The following is a 26,144-nucleotide window of genomic DNA, read 5'->3' as shown; positions in this document are numbered from 1 at the left end:
TGTACTCTGTAATGTGCTGCAGAAGATGTCAGTGCTATATAAATACATAATAATAATAATATGGTAGGACATTAGACTATGACTATGGTAGGATTAGATTGTGAGCTCCTCTGAGGACAGTCAGTGACATGACTATGTACTCTGTAAGTGCTGCAGGAGATGTCAGTGCTATATAAATACATAATAATAATATGGTAGGACATTAGACTATGACTATGGTAGGATTAGATTGTGCACTCCTCTGAGAACAGTCAGTGACATGACTATGTACTCTGTAATGTGCTGCAGAAGATGTCAGTGCTATATAAATACATAATAATAATATGGTAGGACATTAGACTATGACTATGGTAGGATTAGAGTGTGAGCTCTGAGGACAGTCAGTGACATGACTATGTACTCTGTACAGTGCTGCAGAGGATGTCAGTGCTATATAAATACATAATAATAATATGGGAGGACATTAGGCTAGGACTATGGTAGGATTAGATTGTGAGCTCCTCTGAGGACAGTCAGTGACATGACTATGTACTCTGTAGGTGCTGCAGGAGATGTCAGTGCTATATAAATACATAATAATAATATGGTAGGACATTAGACTATGACTATGGTAGGAGTAGATTGTGAGCTCCTCTGAGGACAGTCAGTGACATGACTATGTACTCTGCGAAGTGCTGCAGAAGATGTCAGTGCTATATAAATACATAATAATGGTAGGATGAGATTGTGAGGACTGTACTGCACAAAATCGATCCCTTTCTTGATCAAAAGAAAATCGAACGTGTTGGAAATTATCCATCGATGGGATATTTCCTGTCGATGTGATGGGACAATTGCCTTGTGTGTACCAGGCTTTACAGGCTGTGTTGTTTCCCATGTATTGGGCAGTGATAGCCTCGCTGCTCAAGTTGCTAAAAATAAGACAAATAGGCCTATGTCTGATGCTTTTCAGGCTGATATAATCAGTGGACAGTGTGGACATCTGGTTTTGGTGTACAGTGTGCAGCATGGTGGTAATTTGTGTAAAATAACCCAAACTGTTTCCATTTAGCAGAACAGGCTATTCCTGACTGCAGTAATACAAGTAGACATTCCTTCAGGCTTGTGGTCCACACCCTGCATTGTCTGCCCAGGAGCTGGGGGGCCCCGCATACGCTGCACTGACGGCTAATTGCTAAGAGAGAGGGAGGGACCAGCGGTGATAATGTACCTGTATACCCGGACCAGCCACAACATTATAATTATTTGACTCGCCGCACACATGGATTCCTTACTGAAGGGAGGCCCAAAGGCTTCCTAAGATTGCTATCTGGGAAAAGTTTATGAGGGGCAAAAAGGCCAAAACAGGCAATTTGGGTGCCCACTAGCGGTAAACGTTTGGGTGGCACCATAGACGCCATTGAAATAGTGGTAATAAGGGGAAATTTGGGCGCCAAAATGATCCCTCAATGTGGCTATTTTAATGGGTGCCTGAAGGAATGTCTACTTGCATTACTTGTGTTTTAATTTTTTTGGGGTGGGGGCGATAGGAGGCCAGGGTGTGCAGGGGGGTGGGGAACACAGGGGGGTGCATGGTTACTGTTAGATGTCACGTAGAGTGTTTGTGCAGGGAGAGGGGGCAGTTAGGGTAAGTCTTCAGGGTATTTGTGGGGGGAGGTTAGGGAGTTAGGGTTAGGTGTCAGGTAGGGTGGGTGCTTATCCGGGGGGGGGGGGGGCAGGAGTTTCGCACTAGGATTTTTACATTGTGCTCTCTCTAGCATCCTGTACTTAACAATTGATATAGAGCACCAAAACCTGGCAAGGACAGCTGCAGTGACAGAGAGGTGTAAGTAGAGGAGGGGACAGCCGCAGTGTCAGAGAGGTGTAAGCAGGGGAGGGGACAGCCGCAGTGTCAGAGAGGTGTAAGCAGGGGAAGGGACAGCTGCAGTGTCAGAGAGGTGTAAGCAGGGGAGGGGACAGCTGCAGTGTCAGAGAGGTGTAAGCAGGCGAGGGGACAGATGCAGTGTCAGAGGGGTGTAAGCAGGGGAGGGGACAGCCGCAGTGTCAGAGAGGTGTAAGCAGGGGAGGGGACAGCTGCAGTGTCAGAGGGCTGTAAGTAGGGGAGGGGACAGCCGCAGTGTCAGAGAGGTGTAAGCAGGGGAGGGGACAGCCACAGTGTCAGAGAGGTGTAAGCAGGGGAGGGGACAGCCGCAGTGTCAGAGATGTGTAAGCAAGGGAGGGGACAGCTGCAGTGTCAGAGAGGTGTAAGTAGGGGAGGGGACAGCCGTAGTGTCAGAGAGGTGTGAGCAGGGGAAGGGGACAGCCGCAGTGTCAGAGAGGTGTAAGCAGGGGAGGGAACAGCTGCAGTGTCAGAGAGGTGTAAGCAGGGTAGGGGACAGCTGCAGTGTCAGAGAGGTGTGAGCAGGGGAGGGGACAACTGTAGTGTCAGAGATGTGTAAGCAAGGGAGGGGACAGCTGCAGTGTCAGAGGGGTGTAAGCAGGGGAGGGAACAACTGCAGTGTCAGAGAGGTGTAAGCAGGGTAGGGGACAGCTGCAGTGTCAGAGAGGTGTGAGCAGGGGAGGGGACAGCTGTAGTGTCAGAGAGGTGTAAGCAAGGGAGGGGACAGCTGCAGTGTCAGAGGGGTGTAAGTAGGGGAGGAGACAGCTGCAGTGTCAGAGAGGTGTAAGCAGGGGAGGGGACAGCTGCAGTGTCAGAGGGGTGTAAGTAGGGGAGGGGACAGCCGCAGTGTCAGAGAGGTGTAATCAAGGGAGGGGACAGCTGCAGTGTCAGAGGGGTGTAAGCAGGGGAGGGGACAGCTGCAGTGTCAGAGGGCTGTAAGTAGGGGAGGGGACAGCCACAGTGTCAGAGAGGTGTAAGCAGGGGAGGGGACAGCCGCAGTGTCAGAGATGTGTAAGCAAGGGAGGGGACAGCTGCAGTGTCAGAGGGGTGTAAGTAGGGGAGGGGACAGCCGTAGTGTCAGAGAGGTGTGAGCAGGGGAAGGGGACAGCCGCAGTGTCAGAGAGGTGTAAGCAGGGGAGGGAACAGCTGCAGTGTCAGAGAGGTGTAAGCAGAGTAGGGGACAGCTGCAGTGTCAGAGTGGTGTGAGCAGGGGAGGGGACAGCTGTAGTGTCAGAGAGGTGTAAGCAAGGGAGGGGACAGCTGCAGTGTCAGAGGGGTGTAAGCAGGGGAGGGGACAGCTGCAGTGTCAGAGGGGTGTAAGTAGGGGAGGGGACAGCCGCAGTGTCAGAGAGGTGTAAGCAAGGGAGGGGACAGCCGCAGTGTCAGAGAGGTGTAATCAAGGGAGGGGACAGCTGCAGTGTCAGAGGGGTGTAAGTAGTGGAGGGGACAGCCGCAGTGTCAGAGAGGTGTAAGCAGGGGAGGGGACAGCCGCAGTGTCAGAGAGGTGTAAGCAAGGGAGGGGACAGCCGCAGTGTCAGAGAGGTGTAAGCAGGGGAGGGGACAGCCGCAGTGTCAAAGAGGTGTAAACAGGGGAGGGGACGGCTGCAGTGTCAGAGAGGTGTAAGCAGGGGAGGAGACAGCCGCAGTGTCAGAGAGGTGTAAGCAGGGGAGGGGACAGCCGCAGTGTCAAAGAGGTGTAAGCAGGGTAGGTGACAGCTGCAGTGTCAGAGAGTTGTAAGCAGGGGAGGAGACAGCCGCAGTGTCAGAGAGGTGTAAGCAGGGGAGGGGACAGCTGCAGTGTCAGAGGGGTGTAAGTAGGGGAGGGTACAGCCGCAGTGTCAGAGGTGTAAGCAGGGGAGGGGACAGCCGCAGTGTCAGAGAGGTGTAAGCAGGGAGGGTACAGCTGCAGTGTCAGAAGTGTGTAAGTAGGGGAGGGGACAGCCGCAGTGTCAGAGAGGTGTAAGCAGGGGAAGGGGACAGCCATAATGTCAGTATAAGTATAAGCAGGGGAGGGAAAATCTACAGTGTCAGAGAGGTGTGAGCAGGGGGAGGGGACAGCTGCAGAGTCAGAAAGGCGTAGCTGAGGAGCAGACAGCCTCAGTGTCAGAGGTGTAAGCAGGGGAGGGGACAGCCACAGTGTCAGAGTGGTGTAAGCAGGGGAGGGGACAGCTGCAGTGTCATAGAGGTGTAAGCAGGGGAGGGGACAGTTGCAGTGTCAGAGAGGTGTAAACAGAGGAGGCTACAGTCGGAGTGTCAGAGAGGTCAGAGCAGGGGAGGGGACAGCAACAGTGTCGGAGAGGTGTAAGCAGGGGGAGGGGACAGCCTCAGTGTCAAAGACGTGTAAGCAGGGGAGGGGACAGCTGCAGAGTCCGAGACCTGTAAGCAGGGTAGGGGACAGCTGCAGTGTCAGAGAGGTGTAAGCAGGGAAAGGGAAAACCGCAGTGTCAGAGAGGCGTAAACAGAGGAGGCTACAGCCGCAGTGTCAGAGAGGTGTTAGCAGGGGGAAGGAATAATTTTTTACTGATTACAACTATTCACATCACAGATGTAATCCTTACTAGCATAGCACCACACAGTGGTTGTAGGAGGGCCCCTCTTGTTTAAGGGCCCCAGTGCGGGTGCACCCTCTGCATTCCCTACTGCTGCACCACTAGGGAGGAGGCGAGGACGGTTGGGAAACCCCTACGTGCAGAGTCTGGGGAGCAGCAACCCCCCAGTACCACATATGTCTGTATTGGTTGCAGCGGTTTTTGGATTGCGGCTGAAGCACTGCTGAGAGAGGTTTTAGCTCCCCCCATGTCTGCAGATGGCTTCCAGATGTTTACTGTGTGAATTGGTTAAATCTGCTGTGAGCTTTGATGAGCAGAATGGAAGGACTGTGTGTCCTGGGAGTGTTTCTGTGAAATGGCTGTGATGCAGTACAGCTATTGTGCACTTTCTGAGTAGTTCGCAGCACACCTGCTTTCCTGCCCTTCACCACAGAACTTCCTTTCTGGCAGCCCAGTACAGACTGTACCTTGTCAGGCTGACATAACCCTCTGGGCAGCTCACAGAGACACTTATTATCCCTCCTTACCGAATGTTGTTCTCAGGCATTCCTTATTAACACTGCTGTTGCAGGCCGCAGAATAAACATGCATGCACTTTTATGTCATTTCTACCCTTGGCCTTTTAATCAATCAGGAAAGCAAAAACACGTGCGTCATATTTACCCAACACGGCAAGACCTGTTCCATCCGAGGATTAGATGAAAATTGTACATTTCAACCAATCTAATAGCAAGGCACGAGCAGGGTCTTTTCTGGACGTTTTGGTGCCTAGGGCAAGGCAGCTGTCAGGGCTGTTTCAAGGCTAAATTGCACCCAGGGTGTAAAAATTGCACGCCGTTCCCCCCACCCCCGTTTACTCGCGAACCCTTACTCTTTAGGGACAGTCACACAGCCACAGGTCACAAGTAGATCTGCCTACTTACTAGTGACCAGCCGCTCATTCAGGAGGAAGCAGGGACCAGGAGAACACACAGGTGAAGAGAGCCCGGAAAGCCGACTCCTCCATTGGCGCCGCGCAGTACCGCTACAGGACATCAGGTGTCATCACGTGGTGGTGACGTGATGATGACTTGACGTGTGACGCAGGCAGCCCAGGAGGAGTCAAGGAAGGTGTTCGCGCTGGTAATCTTCTTTCTCCTCCCATTTGGTTTTACTGCACGTCACCAGCTCCCTAGCGGTGATGTCCTTCTACCTGCACCCCCCTTCTTCTACTTGCCGCTCTGCGCCTGGGCGGCTGCCCTGCCTGTGCTTACCTAGAAACAGCCGTGGCAGCTGTTGCCTGCCCCCCACCCCCTAAACTGAAACTGCCATACATCACTTGGTGTTTGGACAGATCAATCATTAGATAGAACAGATTCGATCAGAGAGAGATTGATATTCCTATCCTTTAACTTAAAGGGACCCTGAGTAGAGCCTTTAAAATGAAAATCTGCACTTACCTGGGGCTTCCTCCATCCCCATTGCCCGCGAGGTCCTTCAGCGTCCTCTGGTTCCCCTCCGTAGTTCGGCTGGCGGCTCTGTTAGCCCTGCGACTTCGGCCAAAGTCGTGCACAACTTAAAGACTGAGCCGCGCATGAGCAGGTTGCTTACAGCAAAGGGCGTGTGATCAAGCCTGGTGTGCGGACAGGCCGCGCATGTGCATTTGTGCACGATTTTGCCTGAAGTTGCCAGGCTAACGGGGCCATTAGCGGGACCACGGAGGGGACGCAGAGGATGTCGAGGGATTTCACAGGTTATGGGGGCTGGAGGAAGCCTCAGTTAAGTACAGATTTTCATTGTAAGCGTCTGCTCAGGGTCCATTTAAAGGAAACCTGTGGTGGGCGTATAAAGACAAAATATACACACCTGGGGCTTCCTCCGACCCCTTCGGCCTGACTGCTACCACACCGTCCTCTTCCGACTCTCCGTTCGTCTGCAATGGGCCCCAGAAAGTCCTCTGATCCGGGGCCAACTGCGCATGCGTGGCCTGGCTGCGTGCTCCCGCTGTGTTCTCATCACCTGGTCCATTCTGCATCTGCACAGTACTACTGCTAAGACACAGTTTGCTCCTGGCGACGATAATAGGGCCCCCCTGCAAAAATTATAGCATGGGGCCCCCTTGGTCCCTGAACCCCACCCAGGTCACGTGATCAGGAGCCGGGGAATGGAAGCAGGTAAAAAATTACATATGCTCCTGCACACGGTTTTTGTGAGCAAACAGGGAGGGGTTTTGCTAATTGGCAGCACTTTTTGGTTGAGAGAGGGAGGAGGAAGGGCCCCCAAAGCGATGGCAGGCGTCGCAGGGGTTATTGCTACGCCCATGATTGAGACTGGGGTAGTAGCCCGACGTGCATCAGTGCACGTCTGATGTTAGGCCCCGTTCACACTGCACGTGTTGCTGTCCGGATTTCGGGAACGCGTGCAGGAGGCAGACACGCACGACATCAGAAAGTGCATAGACTGCACTGTCTGATGTTCACACTGCATGCGCTCTGGAACAGTGCGGTCCGGGAACGCATGCTGCACGCATTTTTTTGACAAAGAGAGGTTATATAAAGTTATCCCTAAAGTTGCAGTATATCAGTTTTTGTAAATCATTACTAAACACCTCTATAACTTGGCGTTTAATCTACTTTATTGGGATCACAAACTTCTTTTTTATTTTTTTTTTAACCACTAAAAAGTCTTTGTCCTCAGTTTATTTATGCCCTTTCAGAATGTAATCCTACAGCTCCCGCTGTAATAACAAACAGAAATAAACTTCTTCCAGCTAGAGTTTATTGTCACCACCAGTTCTGGATGACAATAAACAGAGGCGCTTGGCACTGACCTGGACGGCTTTTAGTTATAGGCTCCACCTTGACTGTCTGATGAAGCTGGGTCACACATGTGAAACGTGTTACAAACCAAGGAGTATATCAGTAAATCGTACTGTTAAATGTTAATACGTTTGTTGATGTTTGTCCTTTGGAGTATGTAAGTCCACCACTGCCACTCCATGTTATATATATTATATTTTACCCTTTTGGTGCCTCTGTTCCTTTGCCCATAATTCCGATCCACCCTTGGTGGAGGGGTAACACCCCCCTTTTTCCTATCTACAGAGAGCAACTTCTTAATCATGAGTGGGAACAGGTTGAATCTTCCCACCTGCATTTGCAGTGGTTGCCTTGGCGGTAACCTTGGTTTGTGAGTATAATTATACTCACCTTTCCACTTTCACACCTTGATCCCAGTACATACTACACTATAGCGGGCTCTCGTTGTCCCTGTGTTTCTTTCCTACAAGTTCTGGATGCAAGCCTGGCTTCGTGAGCATAAAGAGATAATTTGCATATTCAATAGTGGTGCATTGTGGGTAGCCACAAATATTCACTTATAGCTAAATTATTGCAAATGTCCTTCTGTTTTAAGAAGACAAATCACACCAAGCATTGTTTCTTGAGGTGACTGTCATATGTAGAGCTGTGAGCATAGCTCTCAACTGTCCCTCTTTTGGAGGGACAGTCCCTGTTTGGGAGCCCTGTCCTTCTGTCCCTCTTTCCTCCTTATTAGTCCCTCTTTCAGGACTAGGTCCCTCTTTCTGTGTAAATATATATATTTCTCAACTAAAAAATATGTTTGATTGACTCTAAAGTTTATTCCCATCCTTTAAATTGATATATTACTAATTGATATATTACTAATTGTATAATGTTACTATGAAGAAAAATGAACCAGGATAGAAAGGACCAGTCTGGTTTGAATTATAAAACAACATATTTTTCTTATTACATTTTTATGGTATGCGTGACTAGGGGTGTGCCAGGGGCGTGGTTAGAGGCGTGACAGGGGCATGGTTAAAGTGTCCCTCTTTCTCATCTCAAAAAGTTGGGAGGTATGCTGTGAGCCCGAGGTGAGAGACACATGGAGGCTGCCATATTTATTACCTTTTAAGCAATACCAGTTGCCTGGTTATCCTGCTGATCCTCTGCCTCTAATACTTTCATCCATAGCCCCTGAACAAGCATGCAGCAGATCAGGTATTTCTGATATTATTGTCAGATCTGACAAGATTAGCTGCATGCTTGTTTCTGGAGTGATTCAGACACTGCTGTAGCCAAATAGATCAGCAGGACAGCCAGGCAAGTGGTATTATTTAAAAGGAAACAAATATGGCAGCCTCCATATTCTTCTCACTTCGGGTTCCTTTAAAGCTATAATCTCTGTAATTATCTAGAAACTCCCCGAATGCTAAAGTCTCAAAGAAATAATAGAAAGGATTGGCTGGAAAAAACTTTTCAAGCAGAAACATTTTTTATTAGGCATTAGTTATACTGACAGGAAAAAAATACCTTACAGTATTACACTGTATTTACTATATGTCATGTTCCTTTAATGGCGAGGCCATTATACTTCCTGGAATTCTGGGATTGGCGGAAGCGGCTCAAGCACTCCACCAATCCCAGCGCAGAACGGCAGAGAGGGGCGGGTACTCAGGCGAGGAGAGGCTGCGACACGCAACCAATCAGATCCGCCGCTGCGCAGACAGCCTATCCCCGGCCAGGAAGAGGTTCCGCCCTAAAGAGACTGCGCTGTGATTGGCTGCACGCTTCCCGGCAGTCTGTGTGAAGGAAGAAGCCGCCAAACCATGTGTGTGAGTGAGTGAGCTGCCGGGGCGCCGGTGACAGGAGGGCGGATGGACGGGCGGTGTGTGGAGGTGAGTGCGGCGGGAGACAGAGCCTGTGCTGTCCGGGGGGCTCTGAATACATATACAGCCAGCGCTGCGCACTGACCCTGCCTCCCAATACCCTGACACGGCCCTTATGTATCCCCCCCAGTCCTTCTCTCCTCCTGCACCCCAAGTTCTTCTATCCCTATCAGCCTGATTGGGAGCCCTGCCCCCCCTCCCTCACTATGCACTTGCCTTATGTGTCCCACTCCAAGTCCTTTTCTTCCTCCTCAACCTGACACTGCCTTTTATGTCCCTCCAAGCCAAGTCCCGTTCCCTCCACCATGGCACTGCTCTCATGCCCTCCCTCCCCCCTCTACCATTGCATTGCCTTCATGTACCTCTTTACCCCTAATCGGCGCTGGTAGACTTGGGCGCAGGATCCAGCTGGTATAAGGCTGATCCTGCTGCTGCACAAGTCCGGACCGTGTTAATTACTATTCCCCCTCCAGGCCGCCATGGATAGTGGGGGAATGAAATAATTCGGCTTCCAGCGATTGCTGGAGGTCGAATTATTGTGTTTTTTAAGCAACTTCAGCTCCGTCTTCTGACAGCCGGCGTTACTCACCGAGCGCTGCAATAGGAATTATTCCTATTGTAGTCTATGGAGGCGCCAGATGCGCCCAAATCTAACAGCGCTGAAAAGCACTGCTCCGCTGACACTGCCCTTATGCGCCCTGGCCTCTCACCACCTCCCTAACTATGGCACTGCTCTCATGTCTCAACTAGCGTTGTCCGGATCATGAATGATTTGGATCTTTGATCCGAATATCTTTTGTGAGTCGAATCATCCGGATCATCAAAATGAACGATTCACTTCACAAAGGGGGTGGAGTCAGGAGCAGCACGCCCCCCTCTCTCAGCGGGCAGGGGGGTCCTGGAAGCAGAGCAGAGATGGATCGCTCTGTTGGAGGGGAACCAGCCTTGCAGGGACAGGTACATGAGAGAGGGGACATGGGTGCCACTGCCAGATATGTGTAGAGCACACGTACTGGCTATTATAATTATATTATGTAGAGCACACGTACTGGCTATTACATTATAATGTGCTGCTGATTTTAGGCTGTCTGTTCCGTAGTTGTGCATAGTGAACAAATGGGACACTTTTGGCTCAGAAGCACAGCTTAGTAACTCTGTAGACAGCGTGCTGGGCTAGAATGACAGGGCAGGCACTGTGATTGAAATGCAATATGATCCTCCTGCACTCTGCTCTAACCTCCTTGGCGGTAACCCCGAACGTAGTTCGGGGTAAGCCGCGCAGGAGGTTTTCTCCGGCCCTGCTGGGCCGATATGTTTAATTTTTCTTTGCTGGACGCAGCTAGCACTTTGCTAGCTGCGCCAGCACACTGATCGCCGCCGCCCCGCGCACGATCGCCGCTATCCGTTGCGCTGCACGCCCCCCCAGATCCCGTGCGCTGCCTGGCCAATCAGTGCCAGGCAGCGCCGAGGGGTGGCCCGGGACTCCCAATGCCGTCCCGACGTCAGTGACGTCATCCCGCCCCGTCGCCATGGCGACGGGGGAAGCCCTCCAGGAAATCCCGTTCTTTGAACGGGATTTCCTGATCGGAGATCGCCGAAGGCGATCGAAGAGGGCGGGGGGATGCCGCTGAGCAGCGGCTATCATGTAGCGAGCCCTGGGCTCGCTACATGATATAGGAAAAAAATTTTTTTTTTAAAAACTGCTGCGCTCCCTCCTGGCGGATTTTTTTTTTATACCGCCAAGGAGGTTAAACAGCTGCACTTCACCCTAAATTTATGATGAGTGTAAAAGGTTAGAAAAGGACACATTGGGGAATGCTTTCTTTCACTGTGAGACGTTTGCATTCAAACTATACAGATGAACATATAGGTGAAATATATTTAAAGCATATGATTGCAACTTGTGCGTAATGTGTGCAAAAACCTGCTCTCTACTCACCCCTCTTCGTCCACCTCCTCCCTTCTCAGTCCACCATCTCCCCTTCTCTGTCTGTCCACCCCCCTCCTCTTCTCTGTCCACTGCAGGAAAAGTCCTGTCCTGCTAGTCATTTCACCCCCCGAATGCTTCCCTAGTAAAATGATCCGAGATTCGGATCAAAGATCTGGATCTTTTCAATGATCTGATTCGAATCATCCGAATCATTGAAAAGATCCGGACTTCCCATCTCTAGTCTCAACCTCCTCCCCAGTCCTCCTCAACCCCTTCACCATGGCACTGCCCTCATGTCCTCCCTCCCCTCTTACCATTGCATTCCCTTCATATCCCTCTCTCCCCTTCACCCCCAGTTTTCCCCTCACCATGAAACTGCCCTTATGCACCCGTGGCCCCTCTTACACCTCACTATGGCACTGCCCTCATGTCTTAATCTCTTTCCCAGTTCTCCTCTGACCCTGACACTGCCTTTTATGTCCCCCCAAGCCCCCCCCCCTTTACACCGCTTACCATTGCACTGCCTTCATGTCCCTGTTTCCCCCTCACACCCTGTTTCCCCTTCACCCTGACACTGCCCTTATGCCCTCCCCCTCACTATGGCACTGCCCTCATGTCTTAATCTCTTTCCCAGTTCTCCTCTGACCCTGACACTGCCTTTTATGTCCCCCCCCTTTACACCGCTTACCATTGCACTGCCTTCATGTCCCTCTCTCCCCCTCACTCCCCTTTTCCCCCTCACCCTGACACTGCCCTTATGCCCTCCCCCTCACTATGGCACTGCCCTCATGTCTCAACCTCCTCCCCAGTCCTCCTCTCCCCCTCACCATGGCACTGCCCTTATGTCCCCCCCTTACCCTGACCTCATGAACCCCTTCTTGCTTCATGTCCTCCCCCACTTACAGCCAGTGTCCCCATCTGCCCCACGCCACAAGGTCAGAATCAATTTTATTTGGCCAAATACGTTTGCACTTACTGGTAATTTAACTTGGCAGTTGCTTAATTGACACAGAAAATATGATGCAAGACAGACAGTATAGATCACAGGTGTCAAACTAAAGGCCGTGGGCACAGTGCCATTTTATGTGTCCCTCAATAGCTTCCAATGTCCACCATTGCAAGCAGCAACACAGGAAACCTGGAGCAGATAAATATTAAACTGCTGCACTGTGCTACTCCGCTGAAGGGGGAGGAGCTGGCTCCACTGTGCTACTCTGCAGAAGGAGGAGGAGCTGGCTCCACTGTGCTACTCTGCTGAAGTGGGGAGGAGCTGGCTCCACTGTGCTACTCTGCTGAAGTGGGGAGGAGCTGGCTCCACTGTGCTACTCTGCAGAAGGGGGAGGAGCTGGCTCCACTGTGCTACTCTGCAGAAGGGGAGGAACCGGCCTACCACACTTGCTATTGTTACACCACTTAATTTGATACTGTTCAATAAATGTTAAATCTTAAACTATTTGGCCCATGACTAAGACTATGTTTTAGAATGTAGCCCCTTAATTGATTGAGTTTGACACCCCTGGTATAGATGTGAGTCCAGGACAGCATATAAGATAAAGTGGTAGTAAACATGGTGCAAAGTGTTAATTTTCAGAGATTGATATCTCACTTCTGAATGCATAAGCTGGAAGGGGCAGGGTGAGAGGGCTCAGAGGCAATCTTGGTCACACTCTTTCTGCACCTGCTAGAGCAGGCATAGGCAAACTCGGCCCTCCAGCTGTTACGGAACTACAAGTCCCACAATGCATTGCAGGAGTCTGACAGGCACAGTCATGACTCATAAAGGCAAATGCATTGTGGGACTTGTAGTTCCGTAACAGCTGGGGGGCCGAGTTGGCCCATGCCTGTGCTAGAGTAAGGATCCTGTAGAGGAGGTAAGCTATAGCCCATTATTCTTTCTGCTGTGTGGATGATGCGATGCAGCCTCACCTCTTCACGTACAGAGCAAGAACCGAACCAGTTAGTCATAGATAATGTAGTGATGGATTTGATGATCTCAGTATAGAACTGTACCAGTCATTTTCTGTGGTAGGCCAGTTTTTTTTCAGAAGTGCTTAAATGAAACCTAAACTGAGAAGGATATGGATTTTTCCTTTTAAAATAATACCAGTTGCCTGACTCTCCTGCTGATCCTGTGTCTCTAATACTTTTAGCCGCAGCCCCTCAACAAGCATGCAGACCAGATGCTCTGATTGAAGTCAGACTGGATTAGCTGCATGCTTGTTTCAGGTGTGTGATTCAGTCACTAATGCAGCCAAAGAGATCAGCAGGACTGCCAGGCAACTGCTATTGTTTAAAAGGAAACATCCATATCCCTCTGTTAAAAGGAATACTGTAGGGGGGTCGGGGGAAAATGAGTTGAACTTACCTGGGGCTTCTAATGGTCCCCTGCAGACATCCTGTGCCCGTGCAGCTGCTCACCGATGCTCCAGCCCCGCCTCCGGTTTACTTCTGGAATTTCAGACTTTAAAGTCTGAAAACCACTGCGCCTGTGTTGCCGTTTCCTTGCCCCCGCTGATGTCACCAGGATTGGACTGTATTGCGCAGGCACTGTATGGTCTGTGCCTGCGCAGTACGCTCCTCCAGAAGTGAACTGGAGGCGGGGCCGGAGCATCGGTGAGTGGCTGCGCGGGCACAGGATGTCTGCGGGGAACCGTTAGAAGCCCCGGGTAAGTTCAACTAATTTTCCCCCGACTCCTACAGTATTCCTTTAACCACTTAACGACCGCCCCCAGCCGATGGGCGGCGGCAAAGACCGGGCCCAAACGACCGCAATACGCCCATCGGCGGGGGCGGCTGCGGGAGTGGCTATGCGGCGATCGCGTCATTCGTGACGCGATCAGCCGCCGGGGACTGGCTCCGCCCACCGCTCGTAGTAACCCGCCGGCCGTTCGGAAGCGCCGGCGGGTTACTAGCACCCGGATCGCCGCTGAAACAATGTATAATAGGCTTTGTAATGTATACAAAGCCTATTATACTGGCTGCCTCCTGCCCTGGTGGTCCCAGTGTCCGAGGGACCACCAGGGCAGGCTGCAGCCACCCTATGTCGCACCCAAGCACACTGATTTCCCCCCCCCCTGCCCCCTGATCGCCCACAGCACCCCTCAGACCCCCCCCTGCCCACCCCCCAGACCACTGTTTGCACCCAGTCACCCCCCCTAATCACCCATCAATCACTCCCTGTCACTATCTGTCAACGCTATTTTTTTTTTATCCCCCCCCCCTGCCCACTGCCCCCTCCTGATCACCCCCCACCCCTCAGATTCTCCCCAGACCCCCCCCCCCCCCCGTGTACTATATGCATCTATCCCCCCTGATCACCTGTCAATCACCTGTCAATCACCCGTCAATCACCCCCTGTCACTGCCACCCATCAATCAGCCCCTAACCTGCCCCTTGCGGGCAATCTGATCACCCCCCCACACCAATAGATCGCCCGCAGATCCGACATCAGATCACCTCCCAAATCCATTGTTTACATCTATTCTCTCCTCTAAACACCCACTAATTACCCATCAATCACCCATCAATCACCCCCTATCACCACCTGTCACTGTTACCCATCAGATTAGACCCTAATCTACCCCTTGCGGGCACCCAATCACCCACCCACACGCTCAGATTGCCCTCAGACCCCCCCTTATCAATTCGCCAGTGCAATATTTACATCTGTTATTCCCTGTAATAACCCACTGATCACCTGTCAATCACCTATCAATCACCCCCTGTCACTGCCACCCATCAATCACCCCCTGTCACTGCCACCCATCAATCACCCCCTGTCACTGCCACCCATCAATCACCCCCTGTCACTGCCACCCATCAATCAGCCCCTAACCTGCCCCTTGCGGGCAATCTGATCACCCACCCACACCAATAGATCGCCCGCAGATCACCTCCCAAGTGCAGTGTTTACATCTCTTCTCTCCTCTAAACACCCACTAATTACCCATCAATCACCCCCTATCACCACCTGTCACGGTTACCCATCAGATTAGACCCTAATCTGCCCCTTGCGGGCACCCAATCACCCGCCCACACCTCAGAACGTCCTCAGACCCCAGCCCTGATCACCTCGCTAGTGCATTGCTTGCATCTATTTCCCCCCTCTAATCACACCTTGAGACACCCATCAATCACCTCCTGTCACCCCCTAGCACACCTACCCATCAGATCAGGCCCTAATTTGCCCTGTGTGGGCTCCTGATCACTCGGCCAAACCCTCAGATCCCCCTCAGACCCCCTTCCGATCACCTCCCCAGTGCATTGATTGCATCTATTTTCCCCTCTAACCGCCCCCTGAGACACCCATCAATCACCTCCTGTCACCCCCCCTAGCACTCCTATCCATCAGATCAGGCCCAAAACATCCTGTCATCTAAGAGGCCACCCTGCATATGACCGGTTCCACAAAATTTGCCCCCTCATAGACCACCTGTCATCAAAATTTGCAGATGCTTATACCCCTGAACAGTCATTTTGAGAAATTTGGTTTCCAGACTACTCACAGTTTTGGGCCCGTAAAATGCCAGGGCAGTATAGGAACCCCACAAGTGACCCCATTTTAGAAAGAAGACACCCCAAGGTATTCTGTTAGGTGTATGATGAGTTCATAGAAGATTTTATTTTTTGTCAAAAGTTAGCGGAAATTGGATTTTTATTGTTTTTTTCACAAAGTGTCATTTTTCACTAACTTGTGACAAAAAATAAAATCTTCTATGAACTCACCATACCCCTAACGGAATACCTTGGGGTGTCTTCTTTCTAAAATGGGGTCACTTGTGGGGTTCCTATACTGCCCTGGCATTTTAGGGGCCCTAAACCGTGAGGAGTAGTCTAGAAAACAAATGCCTCAAAATGACCTGTGAATAGGACGTTGGGCCCCTTAGCGCACCTAGGCTGCAAAAAAGTGTCACACATGTGGTATCGCCATACTCAGGAGAAGTAGTATAATGTGTTTTGTGGTGTATTTTTACACATACCCATGCTGGGTGGGAGAAATCTCTCTGTAAATGAACAATTGTGTGTAAAAAAAAAATCAAAAATGTGTCATTTACAGAGATATTTCTCCCACCCAGCATGGTTATATGTAAAAATACACCACAAAACACATTATACTACTTCTTCTGAGTACGGCGATACCACATGTGTGACACTTTTTTGCAGCCTAACTGTGCTAAGGGGCCCAAAGTCCAATGAGTACCTTTAGGATTTCACAGGTCATTTTGAGACATTTGGGTTCAAGACTACTCCTCACGGTTTAGGGACCCTAAAATGCCAGGGCAGTATAGGAACCCCACAAGTGACCCCATTTTAGAAAGAAGACACCCAAGGTATTCTGTTAGGTGTATGATGAGTTCATAGAAGATTTTATTTTTTGTCACAAGTTAGCGGAAATTGATATGTATTGTTTTTTTTTTCACAAAGTGTCATTTTCCGCTAACTTGTGACAAAAAAAAAAAATCTTCTATGAACTCACCATACTCCTAACAGAATACCTTGGGGTGTCTTCTTTCTAAAATGGGGTCACTTGTGGGGTTCCTATACTGCCCTGGCATTTTAGGGGCCCTAAACCGTGAGCAGTAGTCTAGAATCCAAATGCCTCAAAATGACCTGTGAATAGGACGTTAGGCCCCTTAGCGCACCTAGGTTGCAAAAAAGTGTCACATGTGGTATCGCCGTACTCAGAAGAAGTAGTATATTGTGTTTTGGGGTGTATTTTTACACATACCCATGCTGGGTGGGAGAAATCTCTCTGTAAATGGACAATTGTGTGTAAAAAAAATCAAACAATTGTCATTTACAGAGATATTTCTCCCACCCAGCATGGGTATGTGTAAAAATACACCCCAAAACACATTATACTACTTCTCCTGAGTACGGCGGTACCACATGTGTGGCACTTTTTTGCACCCTAAGTGCGCTAAGAGGCCCAAAGTCCAATGAGTACCTTTAGGATTTCACAGGTCATTTTGCGACATTTGGTTTCAAGACTACTCCTCACGGTTTAGGGCCCCTAAAATGCCAGGGCAGTATAGGAACCCCACAAATGACCCCATTTTAGAAAGAAGACACCCCAAGGTATTCCGTTAGGAGTATGGTGAGTTCATAGAAGATTTTATTTTTTGTCACAAGTTAGCGGAAAATGACACTTTGTGAAAAAAAACAATTAAAATCAATTTCCGCTAACTTGTGACAAAAAAAAAAAATCTTCTATGAACTCACCATCCTCCTAACGGAATACCTTGGGGTGTCTTCTTTCTAAAATGGGGTAATTTGTGGGGTTCCTATACTGTCCTGGCATTTTAGGGGCCCTAAACCGTGAGGAGTAGTCTTGAAACGAAATTTCTCAAAATGACCTGTGAAATCCTAAAGGTACTCATTGAACTTTGGGCCCCTTAGCGCAGTTAGGGTGCAAAAAAGTGCCACACATGTGGTATCGCCGTACTCAGGAGAAGTAGTATAATGTGTTTTGGGGTGTATTTTTACACATACCCATGCTGAGTGGGAGAAATATCTCTATAAATAGACAATTGTGTGTAAAAAAAATTAAACAATTGTCATTTACGGAGATATTTCTCCCACCCAGCATGGGTATGTGTAAAAATACACCCCAAAACACATTATACTACTTCTCCTGAGTACGGCAATACCACATGTGTGGCACTTTTTTGCAGCCTAACTGCGCTAAGGGGCCAAAAGTCCAATGAGCATCTTTAGGCTTTACAGGGGTGCTTACAATTAGGCACCCCCCAAAATGCCAGGACAGTGAACACACCCCACAAATGACCCCATTTTGGAAAGTAGACACTTCAAGGTATTCAGAGAGGAGCATAGTGAGTCTGTGGCAGATTTCATTTTTTTTTGTCGCAAGTTAGAAGAAATGGAAACTTTTTTTTTTTTTCTTTTTTTTGTCAGAGTGTCATTTTCCGCTAACTTGTGACAAAAAATAAAATCTTCTATGAACTCACCATGCCTCTCACTGAATACTTTGGGATGTCTTCTTTCCAAAATGGGGTCATTTGGGGGGTATTTGTACTATCCTGGAATTTTAGCCCCTCATGAAACCTGACAGGTGCGCAGAAAAGTCAGAGATGCTTGAAAATGGAAAAATTCAATTTTGGCACCATAGTTTGTAAACGCTATAACTTTTACCCAATCCAATAAATATACACTGAATGGTTTTTTTTTAATCAAAGACATGTAGCAGAATAACTTTCGCGCTCAAATGTATAGGAAATTTTACTTTATTTGAAAAATGTCAGCACAGCAAGTTAAAAAAGTCATTTTTTTGCCAAAATTCATGTCTTTTTTGATGAATATAATAAAAACTGAAACTCGCAGCAGCAATCAAATAGCAGCAAAAGAAAGCTGTATTAGTGACAAGAAAAGGAGGTAAAATTCATTTAGGTGGTAGGTTGTATGACCGAGCAATAAACCGTGAAAGCTGCAGTGGTCTGAATGGAGAAAAAGGCTCTGGTCCTTAAGGGGCGAAAAGACTGTGGTCCTGAAGTGGTTAAGGTTCCCTTTAAGCTCAACTGTCTACTGGCACACCTTCTTCTGTGTCTTCTCTCTTCTCTGATGCCTGTGACCCAGTAGCACGTACCTCGTACAAGCTGTCAGGTCACATGATATAGGTGCGCGGCTGCGATGGAGAGAAGGCACGGGATCTGGGAGGAGGCTTGCCAGTTGACAGGTGAGCTTTACCACGAGGCCATACGGCACACAGGTGGGGAGATCAGCTGGTGGTCCATCGGTCATCTGTAAATTAACATCGCTACCCCGCACCCCTGACCGAGCCCTTTCAAACGGGATCATGCCAGCATGCTGGGTTGATTGAAATTACGACCCAGCAGGCCGGGAATTACCAGGCAGCCACATTGTGACATCGATCCCCTCCAGATTCGATCATTATGACCAAATCTGCCGGATATTGATGCCACAAATCGAGTAATGTGTGGGAACCTTTAAGAGGAACTTAAAGGGAGCCTTAACTGAAAGATAAAAAAGAGTTTTGCTTACCTGGGACTTCCCCCAGCCCCCTGCAGATGTCCTGTGCCCACGCTGTCACTCACCAATCCTCCGGTCCCCTGACAGGCAGCTAGTTTCAGTTTTAGAGACTGACCAGATGCCGGCCAGTGCACCTGCGTGGTTCTCGCCGTGCGTGTACTTGATCACACTACTGCCGCTGTGGCCGTCTTGCACAGGTACAGTATGTGTGCTGCATGTACATTGTACGCGTACTGCACCTGTGCAGGACAGCCACGGCAGCGGGAGCGCAATCGGGTACATGTATGGCAAGAGCCACGCAGGTGCACTGGCTGGCGCCTGGAATGGGATTCTGAAATCGAAACAAGCTGCCTGTGGGGTATTGGAGGTTTGAGATGGCACAGGACATCTGCAGGGGGCTGGGTGAAGCCCCAGGTAAGTGAAACATTTTTTTTTTTTATCTTTCAGTTAAGATTCCCTTTAAGTGAAAAGGGGAAAAAGAAAAACAATTGCAAAGTGATCAAGAATTGATTGATAATCCCCATGTTATTTGTTCATATTGTTTGGTCCACAATCAGCCTGCACCTCATCATCTTTACTACTGGCAGACAAGAAAGCACCTACTGCCATTATCTATAATCGCGCTCACTAACTATGCGATATGCTCACATTTTTCTTTTTAGTAGATGTACATATGCACAGAGGGAGATACTGGTTGCTTGGCAGTTGTAAGCAGCCGTTACTTCCCACAATGCAACAAGGTTCCCACAGTGTTATGTCAGGACCATGGGGGGGGGGGGTTCACCCCAATATCAGCCATACAGACCTCCCCTGATGATCTATTAGAGAAAAGGTAAAGATTTATCGTGGGAAAGAGGTATCGGGTACTGATTAGGACGAAGTTCAATCTTTCGTTACAGTTCCTCATTTAACACAAAGGTAAACTGTTCATGTAAAGGCTGCATTTTTTTCCATCACCAGTCTTTTCTGTGCTTGTGATATTTACTTTTTTTTTTTTTTTGCAGGGGATTGGGCCTTTGAGCTATGTCAGTAAACCCTCTGTTTGCTGCTAGGAAAAGGGACATTTCAGTGCTGTATGGTCCAAGCCGTGCATACAACACCTCCTGCCCTACAACAGCTCAACCGGTCTACCCACTGAGCAATGATCAGAGCTACCCTCCCTCAAAGCGTCACCGACCGGCAGACCATTCAGAAAACAAAGCCATGGATGATATCTTTGGTGACCAGGAGGACTTCACAGCTGATGATCTGGAGGAAATCGATGTGTTGGCCTCGCAAGCGCTCACACAGGAGCTAAGCTCCGTCAGTCATCCACATCGAGGCAATGCAATCTCAAATAAACAATCAGCATCTGCATCGTGGCAGCCACGAAACTCCGTACCGGAGAGGCCGGAAAGGGCTGCCTTAAGTATGTTGGTCTTGATATGAACATGTAACATAACTCACAGTGGGGATTAGGGATCGTCACTGCGATGCGAATAATTACGGGTTGATGTAGCTGTATGCAAATGTATGTATCTTGAAAATGAACCGATCAAATCCTGCTGAGTTAAAATTTGGTCCATTTTCAAACTGCATAAATTTGCATACAAAATCTGCATAATCCTCCAACTCAAAATTATTTGCATCTCATTGACCATCCCTAGTGGGGACTATACACAAAGTTTGGATAGGCTGCGGTTATGGTCTAAGCCTGTCAGATTTTTATTGTTATGTTTGTTCTAATTGTGAGCTGGCAAATCGTGCATTTTACGAGAAGAATTCCTCATCTTTTCCAGCATGCATCGGAATATAATTAGTGCAGCGCTGGGTCCCCGGTTTGAATCCCAGCCTGGGCAGTATCTGCACAGAGTTTGTATGTTCTCCCTGTGTCTGTGTGAGTTTCCAGCCGGGCACTCTGATTTCCTCCAAAAACATACAGATAAGTTAATTGGCTCCCCCCTAAATTGTCACTAGGCTACGATACATACACTACATGATATAGACAGACATGGTATCTGAATATAAGACACATACAGTGGTTTGCAAAAGTATTCGGCCCCCTTGAAGAATTCCACGTGAAAGACTAATACAAAGTGGTGTACACCTGAGAAGTGGAACGAAAATCATACATGATTCCAAACATTTTTTACCAATAAATAACTGCAAAGTGGGGTGTGCGTAATTATTTGGCCCCCTTTGGTCTGAGTGCAGTCAGTTGCCCATGGACATTGCCTGATGAGTGCTAATGACTATGGAGTGGAACTGTGTGTAATCTAATGTCAGTACAAATACAGCTGCTCTGTGATGGCTTCAGAGGTTGTCTAAGAGAATATTGGGAGCAACAACACCATGAAGTCCAAAGAACACACCAGACAGGTCAGGGATAAAGTTATTGAGAAATTTAAAGCAGGCTTAGGCTACAAAAAGATTTCCAAAGCCTTGAACATCCCACGGAGCACAGTTCAAGCGATCATTCAGAAATGGAAGGAGTATGGCACAACTGTAAACCTACCAAGACAAGGCCTTCCACCTAAACTCACAGGCCGACCAAGGAGAGTGCTGATTAGAAATGCAGTCAAGAGGCCCATGGTGACTCTAGACGAGCTGCAGAGATCTACAGCTCAGGTGGGGGAATCTGTCCATAGGACAACTATTAGTCATGCACTGCACAAAATTGGCCTTTGTGGAAGAGTGGCAAGAAGAAAGCCATTGTTAACAGAAAAGCATAAGCAGTCCTTTTCGCAGTTTGCAACAAGCCATGTGGGGGACACAGCAAACTTGGAAGGTGCTCTGATCAGATGAGATCAAAATGGAACTTTTTGGCCAAATGCAAAACGCTATGTGTGGCGGAAAACTAACACTGCACATCACTAAGCAGGGACAGGGAAGCTGGTCAGAGTTGATGGGAAGATGGATGGAGCCAAATACAGGGCAAACTTGGAAGAAAACCTCTTGGAGTCTGCAAAAGACTGGAGACTGGGGGCAGAGGTTCACCTTCCAGCAGGACAATGACCCTAAACATAAAGCCAGGGCAACAATGGAATGGTTTAAAACAAAACATATCCATGTGTTAGAATGGCCCAGTCAAAGTCCAGATCTAAATCCAATCGAGAATCTGTGGCAAGATCTGAAAACTGCTGTTCAGAAACGCTGTCCATCTAATCTGACTGAGCTGGAGCTGTTTTGCAAAGAAGAATGGGCAAGGATTTCAGTCTCTAGATGTGCAAAGCTGGTAGAGACATACCCTAAAAGACTGGCAGCTGTAATTGCAGCAAAAGGTGGTTCTACAAAGTATTGACTCAGGGGGCTGAATAATTACGCACACCCCACTTTGCAGTTATTTATTTGTAAAAAAAAATAAAATAAAATAAAAGTTTGGAATCCTGTATGATTTTCGTTCCACTTCTCATGTGTACACCACTTTGTATTGGTCTTTCACGTGGAATTCCACTAAAATTCATGTTTGTGGCAGTAATGTGACAAAATGTGGAAAACTTCAAGGGGGCTCGAATACTTTTGCAAACCACTGTACTTATGGTATCTGAAGCAGCAGAAGTGTTATTTCCCATGGAGATACAGACACAGTTAAAACATAAAAAGTAGATTTAAACATAAAATAAAACTAGAATATCTTAGTCATTTTTAGGAGAAGGAAGATAGATACAATTTTTTTTTAGTTTATTTTTGCCTCGGGTGTCCTTTTTTAAGAGGTCTCCTTGCTGTCAGTCACTTGTGGTCCTCACTTCTCTGAGGGTAACTATTATGTGTGTTATAAATGACAGTGCTAAGTCTGTATGTATAAATTTTTTTTTTTTTTTTTTTTTTTTTCACCTCTAGAATCCAGTAACGGAAACGATACTTTTGGACTTAATCATCTGCAGTCGGAGCACGAAGGCTTGAATCAAAAAGTGAGTTTTCCTGGGTGCCTTACTGGGAATTGTACAGTTCCCCATATCTAGTTCCCCATCCGGTCCGCCTTTCAGCAGCTGACGTGGAAGCGCCGCCCCTCGTCTGACTTGTGGTTGGTCGGCGCATTGTTGTCATTTGATTTTTTTTTTTTTTATTGCTTCTTCTTTTTTTTTTTTTTTTTTTTTATCTGAGATATATAGCTGTGAGGATTTAAAGCGGAATATAACCCTGCATTTCAACTTTGCTCTAAAACATTATTTACAGTATATTATACACAACCAGCATTTTTTTTTTTTTTTTTTTTTTTTTTTTTTTTTTACTAGACCAGCATTTGGAAGGGTTACACAGGGCTTTAAAGTTCCTGGAGATTTCTGCAGACGCATCAGAAGCTGAAATAGATACATTTTGTTTACATAAATGTATCTAAGTGTTGAATGTGACTCATCTCTCTGACTGAAGGTGGCCACACACCATACAATTTTTTAAATATCTGTTCAATTAAAGAATTGCAATCAATTTTTCTGACTGATTGTAACAAATTAAAAAATATGACCACTGTACCACACACCTATGCTCAATTTTTCCCCAATTATGATAAAAATGATTGGAAACTCTGAGAAAATTGCTAGGGTGTGTATATTAATAAACTTACAATCCAACACACACCATACAATCTTTAGAGAAATTGAACAGAAATATCTGGCATTCCGGATCGATTTAAATCGAAAAAAAAACGGGAATTCCGATCTGATTTTTCAGTCGAATGAAAAAAAAGCTTTCGATTTTTTTTTTTTCGAGATACGATCGTTTTCATCAAATTGCTGTAAAATCGGATCATTTTATTGTATCGTGTGTGTGGCCACCTTGAGAAGGAGCTTGGAGGACAGCCAGAGTGTGTAAGATTTATCAATGGATACATGTAACTAAACAGAATATCTATCTGAACTTCTGCATATCTCTCCAGGGACCTTTTAAACCTCTGTGTGTAACCCTTCCCATGCTGGTCTAGTAAAAAAAAAATACTTTTTGCATATAATATGCTGTAAATAATGTTTTAGAGCAAAGTTGAAATGCAGGGTTATATTCCGCTTTAAGTGGACCTGAACTCAAAACTTCCTCTCTGCTCTAAGAGATAAGCAACAGCATAATCTTGAAAGAAAAAACATTATTTTTTTTATTTTACAGCTGAGACAAATCCTGCAATAAATGAGCAGTGTTTCTACTTTTGCTTTCATGGAAACAGACATAGGGTTAACATCGGCCGACAGCTGAGAGATCAAATTATAACTTGTGATTAGTCACAGATGAGGATGGAATTAGACAGGCTAAACTCTCTAAATACATCCAGGGTGCATTTCTCTATATTTGCCTTCTGTCCTGTGCAAGAGATCAGGTCCACTTTAAACCTTAGTGAATTAAGCTTGAAAGAGGGAGATGGTCCTTCTAAAATGTCACAGCTATATGAGGTGTGGATGGAAAAATAAAAAGATGTCTTAAATGTAATATTTGACGGTGATGGGTGAAAATAAGAGACACAGGGCTGTAGCACGTCCTCTCTCTTCCTGTTGGGTGCTGTTCATCTTTCTTCATACACTGCTGGAGCAAGCCTAAAGGATGGGGGATATCAATGTCTTACTGACATGTCCGGCTGCCTAATTGTTCCAGGGCAGTGACTCAAAACCTAGGGGGAGCAATGGCTGCTCCCCATAAATCTACATTTTAAAGTTAAGCTGGCCATACACTAGGCCGATTACCCGCCGATCAACAGCAGATTCGATCACTGGGATCGAATTTGCTGTGACATCGTTCACGCTAAATGCTAAACTTTGATCTATTTTGTCCCGAAATAAATCGGTCCCGTCAATCGCTCCGTGCGGGAAATTACCGTCGATCGCCCGCGGGTAGGGAGCGCATCGCTAGCGGCGTATGACCGACGCAGGTATACGTTACCTGAAGCTGGCTCCTGGCATCTTCTCCGCATCATGTTATCCGTGTAGAACTTCCTGTGTCACTGCAGTGACAGCGGAAGTACAAATAGAGGGCGCTCTTTGAACTTCTGCTGTCACTGGAGTGACAGAAAGTTATACGCGGATGTCGTGATGCGGAGAAGATGCCCGGGACCAGGCTTCAGGTAATGTATGGAGGGGGGGGGGGGGGGGGGGGGACAGGCGGCAGCTCAGCAGATGGTGAATTGGTTTCAGGCTGAAATCGATTCACAATCTGATTGCAGTAAAGGCAGCCATACGATTCCTCTCTGATCAGAGAGGGATCTATCTGTTGGTCAAATCTGATGGCAAATCGACCAGTGTATGGCTACCTTTAGCCTGTATGTGTATCTGACAGTGTTTACTCTCTGAGCCTTCTCTGCGCTTCTCCAACCAATGAAAGCTCCTATATAAACAATGGCCTTTCTCTGGGTCTCTATTCAGGGACTCTCCGGTGACAATGCCCGACATCTGGTGACGTTGCTGTGTGGCAGGAGGTCACATTATATCACTCTAAATTCCCACAGGCAGCCCAGAAGCCTCAGTCTCTGTATCTCTGTATGAGTGCTGCCCCAAGGAATGTCTACAGAAATGTTTGTTACCTGAAACAGAATACTCAAGCAGCTCAGGGTGACCCAGGAGAGTATAGGGAACTAAAAGAGACTGAAAAGCCCTCCTACTAAAAAGCAATGCTTGGTGGGATGTGCCTTCTTAAAACAGAAGGTATTAGCGATAAGTCGGCTTTACGTGTGGTTACCCACAATGCACCGCTACTGAATATGCAAATTATCTCTTTATGCCCCAGAAGCCAGGCTAGCATCCAGAACCGCTGGTGGTGTGGCTCTTAAATGTTTTATTATATATCATAAGCTATAGTCTTGCTATATACCAGCAGTTCTGGATGTAAGCCTGGCTTCAGGGCCATAGAGATAATTTGCATATTCAGCAGTGATGCATTGTGGGTAACCACAGCTGTGGACCTAAAGAGAGTCTGCAGCCTTCTAAAAATGCTCTTTTTAATTTGACTTTTAGCTTGAGCAATATCAGCATAGCTAAAATGCTGCATTCCCACGGCAGAACAAAGTAATTACACCCCCCAAATACTGTGGCAAAATTCCATGACTTTCCAGGTCGTGGATTTTGCTGCCCGGGGAGGCAGAGCTTAGTCTCCATCAGCGTCAATCTCTATGGATCTCCGCCTCTCCCCACCCCCCTCAGTGAAAGAAGATGAGAG

The 26,144-nt window shown here is 47.8% G+C and overlaps 1 protein-coding gene across 4 annotated transcripts in view; it reads left to right on the top strand.

Annotated features, from left to right (window-relative positions):
- The window catches only part of ATRIP (ATR interacting protein), a 105,618-nt gene that overhangs the window by 10,050 nt on the left and 69,424 nt on the right, over nucleotides 1–26,144 (top strand). For 2 of the 4 annotated variants that reach the window (XR_011023812.1, XM_068251983.1), the window contains exons 1-3: nucleotides 9,000–9,106; nucleotides 20,039–20,442; nucleotides 22,854–22,924. Coding sequence is in view for 3 of the 4 variants with exons in the window: in XM_068251983.1 (XP_068108084.1) it covers nucleotides 20,058–20,442; nucleotides 22,854–22,924 (456 nt within the window). In the remaining variant the exon portion in view is untranslated. Of the gene's footprint in view, nucleotides 1–8,999; nucleotides 9,107–19,801; nucleotides 19,953–20,038; nucleotides 20,443–22,853; nucleotides 22,925–26,144 lie in introns of those variants that run through there. The other 2 variants (XM_068251986.1, XM_068251985.1) reach the window with 2 other exon arrangements.

The sequence above is a fragment of the Hyperolius riggenbachi genome, chromosome 9 (genome assembly GCF_040937935.1).
Source record: "Hyperolius riggenbachi isolate aHypRig1 chromosome 9, aHypRig1.pri, whole genome shotgun sequence".
NCBI classification, from domain to species: Eukaryota; Metazoa; Chordata; class Amphibia; order Anura; family Hyperoliidae; genus Hyperolius; species Hyperolius riggenbachi.
This window is presented reverse-complemented; position numbering and strand designations above follow the sequence as displayed.